The 17,011-nt window shown below is 57.5% G+C and overlaps 1 protein-coding gene across 1 annotated transcript in view; it reads left to right on the top strand.

The window, feature by feature from the left end:
* Window positions 1–13,742, top strand: part of MYO15A (myosin XVA) — a 50,546-nt gene extending 36,804 nt beyond the window's left edge. Inside the window, exons 56-65 of the mRNA XM_035724614.1 lie at window positions 1,374–1,504; window positions 2,446–2,540; window positions 2,739–2,816; window positions 3,159–3,255; window positions 4,921–5,081; window positions 5,512–5,645; window positions 7,434–7,567; window positions 7,876–8,009; window positions 9,177–9,317; window positions 12,382–13,742. Coding sequence (XP_035580507.1) covers window positions 1,374–1,504; window positions 2,446–2,540; window positions 2,739–2,816; window positions 3,159–3,255; window positions 4,921–5,081; window positions 5,512–5,645; window positions 7,434–7,567; window positions 7,876–8,009; window positions 9,177–9,317; window positions 12,382–12,483 — 1,207 coding nt within the window. The 3' untranslated portion in view covers window positions 12,484–13,742. The remainder of the gene's footprint in view (window positions 1–1,373; window positions 1,505–2,445; window positions 2,541–2,738; window positions 2,817–3,158; window positions 3,256–4,920; window positions 5,082–5,511; window positions 5,646–7,433; window positions 7,568–7,875; window positions 8,010–9,176; window positions 9,318–12,381) is intronic.
* The last annotated feature ends 3,269 nt before the right edge of the window (window positions 13,743–17,011 follow it).

The raw sequence follows: 17,011 nt of genomic DNA, 5'->3' as shown, positions 1-17,011 counted from the left end.
CCACCCGGGTCTTCCCTCCTGATTCTCTCCCCGCTCATCATTTTCCTCATCCAGTCGACAGAGCACATGTGCTTGGAATTGCTCAGCCGCTGCTGAGCCTCGCTTTCCTCATCCGTAAAATGGCAGTGATAAGGTGTTAAGTCCAGGATCTTGGTTTCAAGTGACAGAAGCCCCATTCAAGCTGGTTTAAGCAAAAGAGGGTTCAGGTGACTGAAAAGCCTAAATATAGCTTCAGGCATGGCTGGATCGAGGTGTCATTGGGAACAGGCTTTCTATTCTAGTCTTGCTTCTCTGTGTTGATAGCATTCTTAAGTAATATCTCCCATCCACTGGAACGATGCCAGCTCTGGGGAGACATTTTTCAGCTCAGTACTCTTAGGGAAAGCAAGATGGACCTGATGTTGTAGCAAAAATTCCCAAATCCAGTCTTTTTGGCTTGAGTTGGTCCCGTGCCCATCCCTGAACCAACCCCCATGGCTGGAGGATACGGAATTTGACTGACTAGAACTGGGTCAAATTTTCATCCCTCAACCCATCACCAGATCCAAAGGAAGGCCGAACTCTAATTGGCCAGACCTGGATCAACTAACCATCCCTAAACCAATCACTGTGGCCAGGGGGCTACAGTGTTCTAGTTGGCCAGACCTGGCTCCCATGCCTGGTGCCAAACCACGGTGACCTAGAGAGGAGTGGGTGCTTTCTTAAAGGAAGCCCAAGTGCTGTCCCCAGACCCCAGCGGTGTCACCCTGGGGTGACAAATGAAACCTCACCCGCGGGGCAGGGTGAAGGTGAATGACTGTGTCTTGCACAGGACCGACACACAGCAAGTGGCCAGCATGGGATGCTCTTGTTACCACTAGGTCCACCCTCCCGTCCCCATCCAGCTTACCTCCCCGACTCGCTCTCTATCCCCCCCCCCAGTAGTTTTAGAAGCAGTCGGCATATCCTCCTGCCCCTTCCCAGCCCCTGGCCCTGCCTGCCACTACCTGTGCCCAACCCCTGGCCCTGCCTGCCACTACCTGTGCCCAGCCCCGGTGCGTTCCTCTTGCCCTCCTTCGAGGACCTCCTCCCAGGAGCCTCCCCAGAGAGATTCTACCCAGAGAATACTCGGGTTTTTGTGCATGTCTGGCCTGTCCTGTCAGGGGGCCTCGTCGCCTTCTCTCCCCGTCTCCCACCCTGGCTTCCCAAGCAGAATGTACCTCGTGCATGGCTGTGGGGCGCCCCCGCCCCCCTCTCCTTGGCCGGGGAGCACCCTCAGCAAACAGGAGCTGCCTGAGAGTTGGAGACGTCCAGCCGCATCCCAGGAGGCTCCTGGTGCGGCACTCCAGGGCTGCGGGCACCTGTGATGCGGCCCCGTGTGCGTGTGCCCTCAGGGACAGCTGCCTGCGAGGCTGGAGGCTGTTCTACATCATGGCTGCCTACCACAGTTGCTCCGAGGTCCTCCAGCCACACCTCGTTCGCTTCCTCCAGGATGTGAGCCGGACTCCAGGCCTGCCCTTCCAAGGTGAGGGGCCAGTGAGTGGTGACCCCGGGTAGTGAGCACGTGGAAGGGACTTCTAGGTGGGCCGAGTGGGAGGAGCAAAGTCCTGGAGGTGGGACTGTGTGGCATGTGGGAGAAGGAAGGAGGCAGCAAGGGCCTGGAGTGCCGGGGGAGGCCCTGCTTCTCTCTCGGCCATTGCGAATCCACAGGGGTCTTGAGTGGGTCTGGGCAGGGGTGAGACCCAGCTGGTGGCGGGGTCTCAGCCTTTCCCCCCTTGGAGTCTGGGGGAAAGGGGCCAGGCCTCAGCCTCACCCCGACCCTTGTTGCCAGAGCAACCCCTGGGTTCCCCCTAAGAAAAAGGTCATCATGGCAGTCATGAAGGAGATAGGGCACCTCACTTTGCCTGCCCCCGAGTCCTCCTCTTTGATTCAGTTAACATTCCCAGACCCTGAAATGAATAGACCCAGCTCCCCCGCAGGGAAGGGCTCCCAGATCCGTGGAGGCAGCAGGATGTGCCCAGAAGTCTCACCTCCATCTCCTCCCCAGAGCAGAGCAAGGGCACTCTTTGACCCTGAGAAACAGACGGTGCAGTCTTCTGCACCAGGCTCTGGGTGAGGGAGGGTGGTTGGCAAGGGGGTCCCGGCTGGCGGGGGGACATACCCCCCGGGCAACAGCTGGAGGTGACAGCTATTTTCCAAGGCTCATAGGTAGCCAAGGGGACTGTGGGCTAGGCAAAAGGCTTTAAGCACATGGGACGTGGGGGTTTGAATGCAGCTCTTATACTGCAGCGCTCAGCCTTGGGCAAATCCCTGCCCCTCTCGGGACTGTTTCCTCAGCGAACACATGGGAGAGGAAATGCCCCGTAGGTTGTGGAGAGAAAGCAGTGGGCTTGTGGCTGGTGGCCGGAAGAGCCTCTTTCTTGCGCTGCCTACCCCGGGCAAGGCCTTGACACCCCGTCTCTGCAGGTATTGCCAAGGCCTGCGAACAGAATTTGCAGAAAACCTTGCGCTTCGGCGGCCGCGTGGAGTTCCCCAGCAGCATGGAGCTTCGGGCCATGTTGGTGAGCGTGGGGTGGGGTCAGGAGGAGCGTGAAACAGGAGCCCCGCCCAGAGACCCTGTGGGCACTCAGCGTTCATGAGTGTTCCTGCCCACGCCGGTCCAGAGCCCCTTGGCTTGGGGACTTCCATGGCCGGGGACAACTGCTGGCCCAGATCCCAGGACCCGGCCTCTCTCATCTCCTCCCCTCCCTCTGTCCCAGGCGGGCCGCAGTTCCAAGAGGCAGCTCTTTCTTCTCCCCGGAGGCCTTGAACGCCATCTCAAAATCAAAACGTGCACTGTACGTGTTTCTGGCAGGCAGGTGCTGGAGGGGTGGGGACACCCCAGTCTCTGGGATGGGCCCCCACGTGCGCTGAGCCCTGCAGGGCACGACTTATGTCTCAGGGAAGCAGACCGAGTCTCAGAGAGGTGAGGGTCGTACTGCCAAGAAAGAATCTGAACCCTGAGTCTCTCAGACTCCCAACAGCTGTGCTCCTTCCCTGCATGAGGCCGATTCTCAGAGGATTGTTCGTGTACCTGCAGAAGGCCCGAGGAACTCTGTGCTTGGCTTCCCGGGGCCTGGGCCGACTGGGAGGATGGAGATTGGCTCAGCTGGCCCAGCCTCACCCTCCCCTCCCTCCAGGTGGCCCTGGACATGGTGGAAGAAATCTGTGCTGAGATGGCTCTGACACGCCCTGAGGCCTTCAGCGAGTATGTCATCTTTGTCGTCACCAACCGAGGTGAGCGGCCAGGAGGACCAGGGACGCTGGGCCCAGCCTGTAAGGCCCAGGTCAGATGCCACTTCCTTCAGGGAGCCCCGGGCTGCCATGCCTAAGAACTTTTCTGTGCACCGAGCACCCCCAGCTCTGGACGTTGGTCTTGCCTACCAGAACGGAAGCTCATGGACGACAGCGGCCTGCTCAGCGGGAGCCCGTGGGCCCTGCCCTCAAGCAACTCACATCCTGGGAAGTTTCCTTGAGTAGACCCTGGCTTCTGGAGCCCCCCTGTCTCTCAGCTGTAACAGTGGTCCCGCCCGGCCCTTCTCACGCGGCCCAAAGCTCCTTCCGTCTGCGGCCCACTCTAGACCGCAGGCTTGCCTCCTGACCCCCGTGGTCGGCCCCAGCCACCTGCACCCAGCTCTTGTCGCTGCCTGGGCTCTGAACTGTGTGTCCTCGGCCCTGCCTGCCCGGGTCCAGCTAAGACGGTGGGGGGGGGGGGGGGGGCGTGGTAACAAAATGGTCCTCATAAGTGACATTTATGGACCAGATACGGTGTCCTAGGCACAGTTCAAAGCATTTTAATTGTAAAACTCCTTTAAGTCCGGCAGCAACCCTATGAAGTAGAGACAGTGATCAGCCCCATTGACAGGGAAACTGAGGTGCAGGAAGGATGAATAAGTTTCCTACGGCTGCTATAACAAATTACCGCATATTTCGTGGCTTAAAAACAACACAAATGTATTATCTTAGAGTTCTGAAGGCCACAAGTCCTGAAATGTCAGCAAGGCTGGCTCCTTCTGGAGGCTGTAGGGGAGTATCCCTTTTCTTGCCTTCTCCAGCTTCTAGAGGCCCCACCACACCCCTTGGCTCCCAGCCCTTTCCTCCATCTTCAGAGCCAAGAGTGTAGAATCTTCAAACCTCTCTCTCTCTCACCTTCCGACCTCTCCTTCGGAGAACCATTGAGATGACATCAGGTCCACTTCGATAATCCTGGATAATCTCCCCTTCTCCAATTTCTTAATTTAAGCACATCTGCCAAGTCCCTTTGCCAAGAAGGCAAACATATTCACAGGTTCTGGGGAGTAGGGTATGGACCTCTCTGGGGAGGGGGTCCATTATTCAGTGGAGGTTAAGGGATTTCCCCAAGGTCACACCGTGGGGATTTGAACCCGGGCAGTCTAGCCTCAAGAGTCTAGACTTTGTCATCATGTCACCACACCCCCTCTTCGGTAAAATGTTACTGAAGACGTGGGATGGGGAGCAGAAAGGTCAATGCAAGAAGGCAAAACTTAAACCTCCCTCACAGACTCGGACCCCCTCATTGCCAGGCCCCAGGCCTCCCCACTCCCAACCCATTCCTGGGTTGGAGCTGGGCAAGGGGTCTCTCCTGAGGGAGTTCTGTAGAAAGGCACCCATGGGTCTCATGATCTGTGGCCTGTGGTGCTTCTCCCCGTCCCCAGCCTCCTCTGGAAAGGGGCTGGGTTTCCTCGGAGCATAACCCAGGGCACTTTCTGAGATCTAGGTAGGCTGTAGCTTGGACCGGAATTATTCCCAGCTCTGCTCATCAGCATTCTGCAGACACAGGGCACGCTGTTCCATACACATGCTCCCCTTTAGGAAGGACTCCACGTGCTGGAGCGGGAGGGGCCTTGCCCAGGCTCTGCAGCCACCCCTGGCTCTCCACAGGCCAGCACGTGTGCCCGCTCAGCCGCTGTGCCTACATCCTGGACGTGGCCTCGGAGATGGAGCAGGTGGATGGTGGCTGCATGCTCTGGTTCCGGCGTGTGCTCTGGGATCAGCCACTCAAGTTCGAGAATGAGCTCTACGTGACCATGCACTACAACCAGGTCAGCACATGTGGTCCACTCTGGGCTTTTGGAACCTTCCACACACCCCTGTGCGAAGTCAGACTGGGCTCTGAACTGTGCCAACAGCCTTGGCATCTGACGCCTTCCCAGCTATAGCGACTCTTGGGTGCATGCTCAGTTTTCAGAATCCCCGGCCCACTGGCCGTTCCTGAACGCTGCAATGCAGATGTCCACGACACTCTTCCTTGGCCACTGTGGGGACTCCCATGTGGCCTTCAGGACCACGGCCCTCCCCGCTCACCCTCACATGCCTCTCAGAGTTCCCCAAAGCCCAGGAGGGTGGCCGGCCGCCCCAGCCCAGAAACGAGTGGGAGCGGAACTATTAAAATCGCGTGTGTTCACGTCTTCCTCCGAGAAAGCGTGAGCGTAGGCCTGCCTGCAGCCCCTCATCGGGAATTCTCCCCCGCAGGTCCTGCCCGACTACCTGAAGGGCTTGTTCAGCAGCATGCCAGCCGGCCAGCCCACCGAGCAACAGCTGCAGCAAGTGTCCAAGCTGGCCTCGCTGCAGCACCGGGCCAAGGACCACTCCTACCTGCCCAGTGTGTGAGCACCTGCCACCTGTTGGCGCACCCTGTTCCCCCCCCCGCCCCCCCCCCCCCCCCAGCGGGCCCTTCCAGGCCCCAGCACTCCACTCCTGCACCCGTGTCTGCCAAGCTGGCTGGGAAGGTTGGGGGGGGGCGGGGCTGGTCCTGGCCCTGGAGCCGAAATCTTCCACCACCCAGTGTGAGCTGGGACTCAGCCTCCTTCTGCAACACTTTGCATCTGGTGGCTCTTCAGAGCTCAGAGAAAATGGAATGATAAAAAAGCTTTGGAGAGGCACAAAAGCACAGGTTTCTGTGGCCATGCAGAAAGATTTGGCCGCAGAAATGTTCATTGCGGTACCGCAACCCCAATCCCCAACAATAGGAGATTCTTTAAATAAATCCCAGGTGTCAGGCACCCTTTAAACTGATGTCCCCGAAGAGGTGATACATCAGTCATCCTAAGACTTTTGGTCTCAGAACATATTTACTCTCTTAAACATAGGACCCCAAAGAGCTTTCGTTTATGTGGGTCGTACTTACAGTATTGAAAATTGAAACCGAGAAACAACTTAAAATATTTGTTTGAAAAATAAGGATGATGTATTAAACAATATAAATAACTATATAATAATTGTAGTTCTAAAAACACGTGAGAAGCAGTTATAAGTCAAGCAACGTAAATTATGTGCCGATACAAACAACTTCTAAAAAACAACAGTATTCTGCTAAAAAATCTAGTGAGGAGAGTGGCACTAGTTTACGTTTTGCCCATCTCTTTACCAACTGGCCTAACAGAAGACCAGCTATGGCTGGTCAGATGTGCTTCTGCGGTGAGCTGGGATCTCACAGGCCATGTGGCCTCCGGCAAATTCCACCTGTGAGAGCACAAGAGGGGAAAAGGCTAAGTAACATCTTAGCTCCTAACGTTATCGGGGAAATGGCTTTGACCTCCCAGGCCCTCGGCCACACGCTGAGAAGCCCTTGGTATGAATAATAGTAAGATAACGTAGGCAGGTACGCCGTCTGATGTCCAGGAGCTCATAATGTGGTAAGAACCCCGTACGTAAAACTCTTTTTATGTTCCAATTTTAGGCAAAAGGCCAAGGAAGCACATACAGCTATAATCCCAATCCTGGGGAAAAAAAAAAAATCACTGAGTTTTACTTTTTGGAAGGCATTTTGTGTCCATCATCTCAGCTCATCTTTATTTTCCGCCTTACAGACAAGGAAATTGAGGCCCACAGAGGTGACAGGGCTTACTGAAGCTTACCCAACTAATAGGTGGGGGAACCAGGATCCAAACAGAAGGGACTGGAGTAGGGGCTCTGTTGGCCCAACGGGTCCAGCCTGGAGCCCCGCGCTTCTCCACTCCAGGCTCTGACCCGCTGCTGGTGGTCACTTTGCCCCCCCCCACCACATTTCCCCCACCCTAGTGCGTCTCACCCCTTGGCCTGGGCTTCCCCTTGGGGATTGGGGCTACAAAGGACTAACCCACCTTGGGTTCAAGCCTCGGCCCCCTAGTTCACTCAGTCACCGTGTGACCCAGGGCCAGTCAGGGAACTTCTCGGAGCCTCAATCCCCTCATCTCACACAGGGAGCTTAGTGGTAGGGGCCACGGTCATGGAGCCCCTGCCATGGACCAAGGCGCCGAGTGAGCACACTTGACAGGCAGCATTTAATCATCCAGGGAGGTGCAAAGATCACGTCGGTTTGGCCTAACACCTGCCCCGCAGTGAGGACGACTGAGACCGCGTGCAGGGCACGTGTGACAGTGGGCACTCAGGCCCGCTCTTCCCTCCACACGCAGGCGAGAGGTGCAGGACTACATCCCGGCCCAGCTCTACGGCACCCTGGCCGGCTCGGCCTGGCTCAACCTGCTGGGCCAGCACCGGCAGCAGACACAGGCGCTCAGCCCCCACCAGGCCCGTGCCCAGTTTCTGGGTAAGCGCCTGCGGCTGGGGCAGATAAGCGAGGGGCGCTCCTGGAGGGTGGGGAGGGGGGCACTTTTTTCTTTGCACAAAGGCATTTTCGGTGCTAGCCCAGCCGAGCACCTGCCTGGAGAGAACATCTTTCTAAAACGTTCACCAAGGCACCACCGAGGCTCTGCGCGGCCCTGGGCAGATGGGGGGGGGGGGTGGTGCTGGAGAGGCGGGAGGAGCCCGGGGGTGAGGACACGTACGCTGGACGCAGCCTCCGAGGGAGGACGCAGGCTGCCGGCTGACTGGCCGCCCCTCCTCTCCCCACCCCAGGCCTCATCAGCGCCCTACCCATGTTCGGCTCCTCCTTCTTCTTCATCCAGAGCTGCAGCAATGCCTCGGTGCCAGCCCCCTGCATCCTTGCCGTCAACCAGAACGGCCTCAACTTCCTCAGCACCGAGACCCACGTGAGTGGCCGGAGCCTGGCCCCGCCCCGGCCCCGCCCCCTGCCCGCACCACCTCGGGGGGCTGAGCTGGGCCCCGGTGGAAGCCAGCCCCAGCACACCGCAGGCACAGGCTCTGGCCCGCTCTGAGCCTCACGTGCCCGTCCGGAACATGGGTATAACAGCAGAACCCACCCCATGGGGCTGTGCTGCAGGTCAGCCGCAGTAGGCACTCACATAAATAGCGCACGGGTCCAGACACTGATTCTTCGCCGGTCTGGAGGCCCGACGCCGGAGAGCAGTTGGGTTTCCCCCGAGGCCTCTTTCTTGGCCTGTAGATGGCCGCCTTCTCCCTCCTTCCTGGCCTTTTCTTGGCATACACATCCTTGGTGTCTCCGTCGTGTGCAAGTTCCCTCTTCTCCTTAAGAACACGGGTCGGATTTGAATTGCGCCCACCCTGACAGTCTCATTTCAACTTCGTTTCCTCTTTTCAAGGCCTTGTCTCCAAATACACTCACACTCTGAGGGACGGGGCGTTAGGACTTTATTGGAGGTGATTCTAGGAGACACGGGAGTGAGGAAGTGAGACCAGGAAGGGACGTCTCACACAACTTGGGAACACACCTTCTGGAAGGGTGTGTGAGCAGCAAGCTCCCCCTGTGGGAACTGGTGCTCAGCCCCATGTTGGGGGTGGGCACTGGAGACAGCCTGGAACACGCCCCTCGAAGGATGCCCTCTGTTCTGGGGGCGAGGGAGCTGGGGTGTCTGCCCACCTTGTCGCGCTCTGTCACTAACTCCCATTGCTCTGGCTTTCTGTGCACGGGCTTGGGCTTTGTTCCTGGGGGCAGAAAGAAAGCTCCAGACAAAGAGGGGCAGATGTTAAGAAGTAGCTTTGATGGGAAGGTCGGGGCACCACCACTGGCACCTACTGTACCCCTAGCACCCAAGGTTTCAGAACAGTGCCCGGCACACTGTAGCTGGGTGCATCTGTATTTGTGGAATCAGTTTCACAGGTGAGGAAACTGAAGTCCAGAGAGGTAAAGCGACTTGCCCCAGGTCACACAGCAAGTCCTAGGGAACTGGTACTCCAGCCCAGGAGTCCTGCCTCCTATGGATCTGATCTGCAGGGGAGAGGTAAGGGTGGGTGAGACTGTCCCACCCACAAGCCTATCTCCTCCCCTCTCCCTGTAGGAGCTGATGGTGAAGTTCCCCCTGAAGGAGATCCAGTCAACTCGAACCCAGCGACCCACGGCCAACTCCAGCTACCCATATGTGGAGATTGCACTGGGGGATGTGGCGGCCCAGCGCACCATGCAGCTGCAGCTGGAGCAGGTGCGTCTAGCCCGGGTACCCAGGCCTTGTCACCCAGCCTCTCCCTCCTTCATTCCACCCACCAGGCTCTCTGCTGGGCCTGGCTCCAAGGTAGGTCCAAGGTGCCCCAGGGAGCATCCATCCAGGCCAGTGCTGGGGACAGAGCTAACTCAACTAACCCAACTGAGCATACAACTGTAGGTCATTCGGGGGGTCTCCCAATGAAGCATCTTAGTGGTAGGCTCATGGGAAAGGGCCCAGGTTATTTGCAGAATGTTGAGGAGTTTGTTGGGGAACTGGGGAGACACAGCCAGGGCAGGGAAGGTCTGAAAAGTCCTTAAATGTCAACCTAAGAATCCGGGACATTCCCCTGAGGGCACTAGGGAGCCACAGAAGGTTGGTGAGAGGGCAGGGACACAAGTTTGAGGAAGCTCACCTGGACTGAGGCTTGGAAGACGAATGGTGAGGCGTGGGATTGAGGGTGAGAGGGTGGGGTCCTCATGTGACCCAGAAACTGAGGTCCACCTGCCCTGTATCCTCCCATATTTTAGCAACTGTGGCTGCTTCTTAAAAGGCACGGCTGACCTCTAGACTCCTGTCCGGTTCTCACACCCCTGGGGTGAGAGTTCTCACCCCACTGGGGAGAGAAGATTGAGGCCCAGGGCAGGTGTGGGACCAGGACTAGGGCCTACACATGTCTGCCCTTGCCAGCCTTCCACAGCCCCTCAAGATCTGGGCCTAGGACTGGCCCCCACACCGGGGCCTGCCTTGGAGGGGCCCACCTCCCAGGGCAAGAGGGAGGGACTCCCACCGCCCTAGCCCTGCCTCTGAGGGACACAGAAGAGCCCTTTTGGCTCCATGTACCTCTTGGAGAGCTGCAACTCAGGACCAGGCCCCCCAGTCTGCTTCCCACCGCACCCCAGTTCTGCTCCTGCCAAGCTCACCCCTAGTCCTGGCCTTACTTTCTGGCCTGGCCTGCTTCCCAGAACCTTCCTCTCTGAGCTCACACCACAGTGAACCTACCTTCTGCTCCTTCTTGGGCTCCTTTTCTGCTGCCCCCTCCCCTGGGTGATGTCTAACTGTTGCCGAGTCTGAGCCCCGAGCCCCGAGCCCCGCACCCTTTCTGGCCCCGAGGCAACCGTGCCTGCTGTGACAGCCCCCATGTTTCTGTCTCCTGCCCTGACCCCTCATCATCTCCCCTGGAGACCCACAGGCCTTACTTCAGAACCCTCCCAGGCACTCTCGGGCCCTAACCCAGGGGCCCTTTTCATCCCTGTTGCCTCCTCTCCGGCCTCTGCTCTCACCCCCTCACCCTCTGCTCGCAGCCCTGGCCTCTTCCAGCTCCCTGATGCCAAGCTTGCCCTCACCTCTCTGCCCCAGACCCTTTGCACTCATTGTCCCCTCTTCCCCAGTTCGATCCAGGGCTCTCCCCCTCCTTCCCTTTATCTGGGTGGCAGCGCAAGCATCACTTCTTTCCAGAAGCTTTCCCTGACCCTCTTCCCTGATGTATTACTATCTTCACCTTGGTAGACCTCCTCAGGGCTTGCATATCAGTTACTTGTTTACATATTGTCTCTTTCCCCCACCAGAATGCCAGCCCCAAGAGCCCAGCTCTGTGTCTGTTTTGTCTACGTTGTGTCCAAAGCACAGCACCTGGCGCGTAGTAGATACTCAGAAAGTGGTTGGTAGGATGGACGGTTGGATGGGTCCTCTTTGGCTTTTCCACTTCCTTGCAGACCCCCAACCCCTTTGTGCTGCCACCTCTGCCTCTGGCATGTTTGGGGGGGCGGCGCATTCATTCATTCATTCAACATGTAACCACTGAACATCTTTACGTAGCAGGCTCTGCACTGGCTACAGGGAAACTGAGGTCACTGTGACCCTCTCAGCCCTGGCCCTCACCGAGCCCCAAGTCCAAAGAATCTCTCCAGTAGCCCACGATCAGTGCTGAGAAGGCTGTAGCCGAGCTTCCCGGGATGTAGTCAGTGAGGGCTTCCAAAAGGAGGTGGTGCTGAGTATTGCGGCAGTGCAGCCGACAGACCTAGGTCCCCGTCTCGCCCACCTCTGATAGGCTGCATGAGGGGATCTCAAGGCGCCCCACTTCTTACGGAGCTTCAGTTTCCACACTTGTCAAGTGGGGCCACGGCTCCAGGGAGGCCTCGCATTTTGCACGTGGGTGGGAGGGTTGGCTGGAGCATCGGCTGGAGGGGACGATGCCCATCATGCATGCCCTGATCTCATCCCCAGAGGGGGCCCCCAAGCGTGGGGCAGGTGCCGCTGATATCAGCACAGTTCGCTTTGGAGTGGGGCCTTGGGCCTCTTACCTCCTGGGTTCAAGTCCCCACCAACTACCTACCAGCTTCGAGGTCTGGGGCAAGTGGCTTCAGAGTTCTGGCCTCAGTTTCCTCGCCGGTGGAATGGGGTGTGAAAGTGTCTGCCTCGTAGGGATACGGTGCGGACGGGAAGGGGAGGGTAAGCTGCAGGAACTTTCGGGGCGGTGCATGGTACACAGTCACGGCTCAGCCCCTGTCCTTTCTCTCAGAGCAGCTCCCGTGGCCCCTCGCAGATCCCTGCGGGCATGCCCCCGCCGCCTGTGGTCTGAGAACCACCCTCAGGTGGACTTTCCACAATTCTCTGCCGCCTCTTCCTCCCCACCCCATCTGGGAGCCCTGAGGCTGGCCCGTGGCTTATTCTCTGCCCTGGGTGCCCCGTGGTAACCATGGCAACACATCACTAGACACTTACCACTTATCGACTAGGCTCATTTTTTCCATTTAAAGGGTTTCCATGTAATAAAATCTCACAGAATCCTCCCCGCAGCCTTGTGAGGCAGGCCCTGGGAAACCGAGACTCTACTGATGAGGCCGCTGAGGCTCTTGAGAGCTGAAGTCACCAGCCCTAGGTCACACTGGTCACACGCAGCAAAGGTGGCAGATGCGCCTGGTCTCCTGCTTACTGACCCCTTCCAGCCGGGAGGTGGGGACAAGGGTGGGACCCGCCAGTCCTCTCCCAACCACATCTCACCCCAAGGGGAGAGCTGGGGGAGTGTCTCTGGGCGCGTAGACTCTCACCGTCTCTCCTGCAGGGCCTGGAGCTGTGTCGGGTGGTGGCTGTGCACGTGGAGAACCTGCTCAGTGCCCGTGAGAAGCGGCTCACGCTGCCCCCCAGCGAGATTACGCTGCTGTGACCCAGCCCCCGGCCCTCCAGCCGCCCTCTCCCAGAAGGCTTGCTGTCTGGCCCCAGGGAGGTACTGGGCCTCTCTGGGCCAGTGACCTCTGGAAGGGGCCAGACCCTTGGTAGGGAGACCAAGAGGTGGTAGGACGAATGACCTAACTTCCTGGGAACCCAAGAAGACAGATGCAGAGTTGGGATGGAACTGCAGTGTGCGAACTTGGGTCAGATAACAGGAGGAACTTCCAAAGGCTGGCCCCTGGGGCCTGGCCCCAACTCGCCCCTGTAGCAGAGAAGCCCCACACCAATGGCCTAGTCAAACTGGACTCTGCATTTGCTTTACCGCGGGTCTGATGTTCAAATCTGCTCCAGCTCCACATCTCAGCCCCTCACATGTCCTCCTTGAGTGCTCCCCGCACTGCTGCTCAGCTTGGATTTCTGATGCTTGGTCTTGTCTGTGCACATAAAGGGTGTGCCCGGCAGCCATTCCTCCCTCCACACAGTTGCTGAGTAGCTGGAAAAGCAGCCTAAGGGAGGAGACAGGAATTGGGAGGCCCAGCTGAGGCCCTGACTCACTGCCCGTGAACAGAGTATCCAGCAGAGACCTGTTCTTCTCTCTCCCTGCAGACCCGTCCCCCCCCAACTGCACACTCCTTAGGTAGCCCCAGCCCCAGGCCCCCATCACTGGATGGCTCACACAAGGTTTGAGGGGGGTATAGTGGAGGGAGAGAGAAGTTTCACATCAGGGTCTGGGGAGGAAGCACTCTGGCAAAGGCTTCCCAGAGAATGGGACACAGGGGTTGGGTTTTGAGGGATGGGTTTAGGCATTTGCTGGGAATAGATGGAGGGGAGGGGAGTGAACATTCCAGAGAAAACAGTGTTCATTCCATATTGTATCCCCCAGAGCCTAGGACAATGCCTATCACAGAGTAGGCACTTGAACAACGCTTGTTACGTGGGTGAAAGAATAAATAAATAAATAAATGTTGATGAAAAGTGCTGGTACTTTGGGGAACTTGGGGAGGAGGGAGGTACTAGGCTTGGGAGAAGGCTGGACAGGTATCTGAGGGCCTAAGTAGCTGGAGCCATGGTGCCTGAGGACAGATGTATTTACTCATTCCACACCTATTAAGCACCTACTGTGTACTAGGCAAATGCCAAGACCTGGGACTTGCTCACAGTGAAAGCACTATAAACCATGACAAGATCTGTGAGTGGCGTTAGCTAGGTGATGAGGGAAGGGAACAGCATGTGGGCATTGCTCGTGGAGGACTTGAGACTGAAGAGGCCAGCAGGGGTGGATGGAGTCAGGCTTGCAGGCTACACTAAGGATTTAGGATTTCATCCCAAGAGTCATGCGGAGCCTTCGAAGGTTGTTCAGTGGGAGAAGGGTTGTAGTCTGCTCATATCAGACTTTGAAGAGGTCATTTCGACCACAAAGCAGAGTGAACGTTGGGGACGGGGAGGTCAAAGCGGGAGCTGCTGTCGTGTCAGCCGGGAAACTCTGTGGTGTGGACACTGCTGGTGGTGACAGGTGGGGAGAAGTTGGTATCTCTAGGGAAGCAATCAGGCTGTCCTGAGACAGGGAAGGTCAAGGAAGAGCCCTTCACACATAGGCCACGGGGCTGTCCCGCTTTCAACACTTGGGGTGGCATCCCCCAAAGCAGCCCCACTGAGAGAAATCCAGTGCGTGTAGCTGATTTGGGAAGTGAGGGAAATGGAAAAGGAGCCAGAAAGAGTGCGTTTTCCATCAGGCTACCCCTGCTGCAGTCACTCTGCCCAGGTGAGAGGCGAGAGGACTTCTGGGTTTCAGAATCTAGGTGGGCCTTGTGAGTACGGCCCCTTGGAAGTGGCTCCTCGAGGTTGAGCTGCCCTCCTGATGCGCATGGAACTGAGAGGAGCCTTCCAGCCCATCCCTGGCCAGGCTGCAGATCTATGAGCTGGAAAGGTGACTGAAGCCTACGTTTTGGGGGTGGTTTGCCACATAGCATCGGACAACCCAAACACCAGAGCTTTGGGATTTCAGAACCTAGCAATTCAAGCCCTTGTAAAAGGAGGTCACAATCCCCAGAAGGCAGAGTGGAGAGTCAGGTGTGACAGGAGAGTCAGACCCTGCCCTGTCCTTCGGGCACCGTAGGGGTACCACACTAGGCCCCTCTACCTGGGCCAGGACCTAGAAAGACAGGAACTCCAGGTAAGTGTGGGGAGATCCAGAGCAGAAGGGACCAAGCTTCAGGGTTCCCAGCCGAGCGTGTGGTGAGAACAATACAGGGGAAAGGTCTAGGTGACCTGGGAGCCCAAGACAGTCAACTGGTAAAGGCTTGAGGTCCCAGATGGGTGTGGCAGGATGCACCATATTTGGGCACCGAAAAGTAACCAGAAGGACTTCATTGCATCCCCTATGTGGGACAAGTGGCTAGACTTGGTCAGGTTCTGGTGTCCACATAACTCCCCTTGCTGGTTCCCCCTGCTTAGGGGTGCTGCCTGTTGCCCAGAGCCCACAAGCCTATTAAAAGAATCCTCGCTTGGTAGTTGAAGGCTGTGGAGCCAGCTGATTAGCTGTGTGGCCTTTGTGTGGAGCCAGCTGATTAGCTGTATGGCCTTTGGCAAGCCCCTTGCCCTCTGTGAGCCTCTGCTTCCTTCTTTGTATACTGGAAGCACTGACAGAAGTCTTAGAGCAAATACTTCCTAAGGGACCATCATTATGTCCAGCATAGGATACAAATGGATGTCCGGGGTGGGGGAAGACTTTTTTTTTCCTTTAAAAAGCTAATTCTCACCAAGTTTTTACTCTGCACCAGGCATTGTACACACACTGACTCATTTAACCCTCAAAGTACCCCCAGTGAGGTGAGTACTATTATCACCATCTTATATACGGGAAAACTGAGGCCCACGGAGTTATGAAGCAGGTAACCACCAAGTGACCTAGCCAAGATTCGAACATAGGCAGGCTGGCTCCACAGTCGGTGTTGTCTCTCGCTGAGGCTCAGAGAGGGGAGGGCTCTGGCTCCAGAAGAATCAAGAAGGAGGGCACCGAAACTTTGGATGGGGGGGGGGGTCCTGGGATGGGAGAGGTTGTTGAGACCCCTAGAGAAGAGGTGATCTTCCTTTTTGCCTGGGTGAGGGGAGCTGGGCGCCGCACAGGAGTCTCTGGATTTTCTCACAACTGTGATATGACCTCCCTGTCAAGCAGGTGTGTGGGCAGAATCTAGTGCCCCCCATGTTAGAGGGCAGTTTAGAGGCAGGTGGGTGCGGGGCTTCTGACGGGCCTGAGCCCTCACAGGCCAATTGCTCATTATGCAGGCAAGGGGTCCCTGCCCAGGCGTTCACACAGCACGGCCGAGGCGGGACTGAAGCAGGAGCCCTGGCCACCTTCTCACTAGCCGCAGCTGCCTTCCTACCGCCGCCACCACCACCTGCGCCCACTACGCCGGGTCGGAAAAGGGCAGGAGCCAAACTTACTATACCTTCGTGCCTGCCCCATTTTCCCCTGCACCTGCTGCTTCTTGGGAAGGAAGGTGGCCCGGCAGGGAGCTTGGGGACGGCTCTAGAGTCCCAGGTGTCCAGGATTCCCCATCTCACAGGCCCTGCCGGCCTAGCCTTGCCCAGCAACGACACAACCCACACCTCCCAACAGGGACTGGCAGGTCCTTCGGTTTGGAAACTGAGACCCTGACTAGAGATGTGCAGTCCCCTCTGCTTAACAGACATGACCTCGTTTCGTTCTCACAGCTAACCAAATGTGGGGGTACTAAGGTTATTCATTTTACAGACCAGAAGACTGAGGTTGAGAGAGGGTAAGTCCCTTGCCCAGGGTCCTACAGCCCGTCGGGAGGTCCAAGATTCAAACCCATGTCGGTCAGTCTGGTGCTTTGGCAAGTTGGGGGGCGGGGGCGGCAGTGGAGAGGATGCAGAGACACACGGGCTGGGAGCAAAATGGCCAGCGAGGTGAGGCTGAAGGCAGATGCCAAGGCCAAATCACGAAACCAAAGATGCATTTCATTTCACTGAGTATCTGGGAAGGCTGCTGGGGAGGTGAGCGGAGCCTCAAAAAATCAAAATGGAGACGGGTGGAAGGAACTGGCATTTCAGGAGGAAGAAACAGCTTGGGCGAGGGCCAGGAGGTGTGACAGAGTATGTCTGAGCGAGACTGGCGCTCAGAGTTCGTGGAGAAGGGAGAGGAGGCGAGGCCCGAAAGGTCTCAAACAAAGGCTCTGAACGCCAAGCAAAACAGAGGAACTCGATCCTGGGAGCCCCGGGGGGTTCTCGAGAAGAACCCCCAGCTGGGGACCCGCCCCTGCGCGGAACCGCCACGCCTTTGCCCACGCCACCACCCTGTCCAACCGCACTGCTTCAAAACTTTGGAATTGTCCCTAGTAATTAGCTAAAGTTTTGCTTTCGCCGTGAGCCTACTCGTCCCCCTGAGTTTCCTTCCGTCGTTCCCGAAGAGGAGCCCCTATACCCATCTTTAAAACCCGAAGGAGAACCGACGCCAAACCCCCGCGCGTCCCGCGGCTGCGCACGCGCCCGCCGCCACCGGG

Source organism: Zalophus californianus, chromosome 16 (genome assembly GCF_009762305.2).
Source record: "Zalophus californianus isolate mZalCal1 chromosome 16, mZalCal1.pri.v2, whole genome shotgun sequence".
Classification (NCBI taxonomy): domain Eukaryota; kingdom Metazoa; phylum Chordata; class Mammalia; order Carnivora; family Otariidae; genus Zalophus; species Zalophus californianus.
Note: the sequence above shows the minus strand (reverse complement) of the source record. Positions and strands in the feature narration are given on the sequence as shown.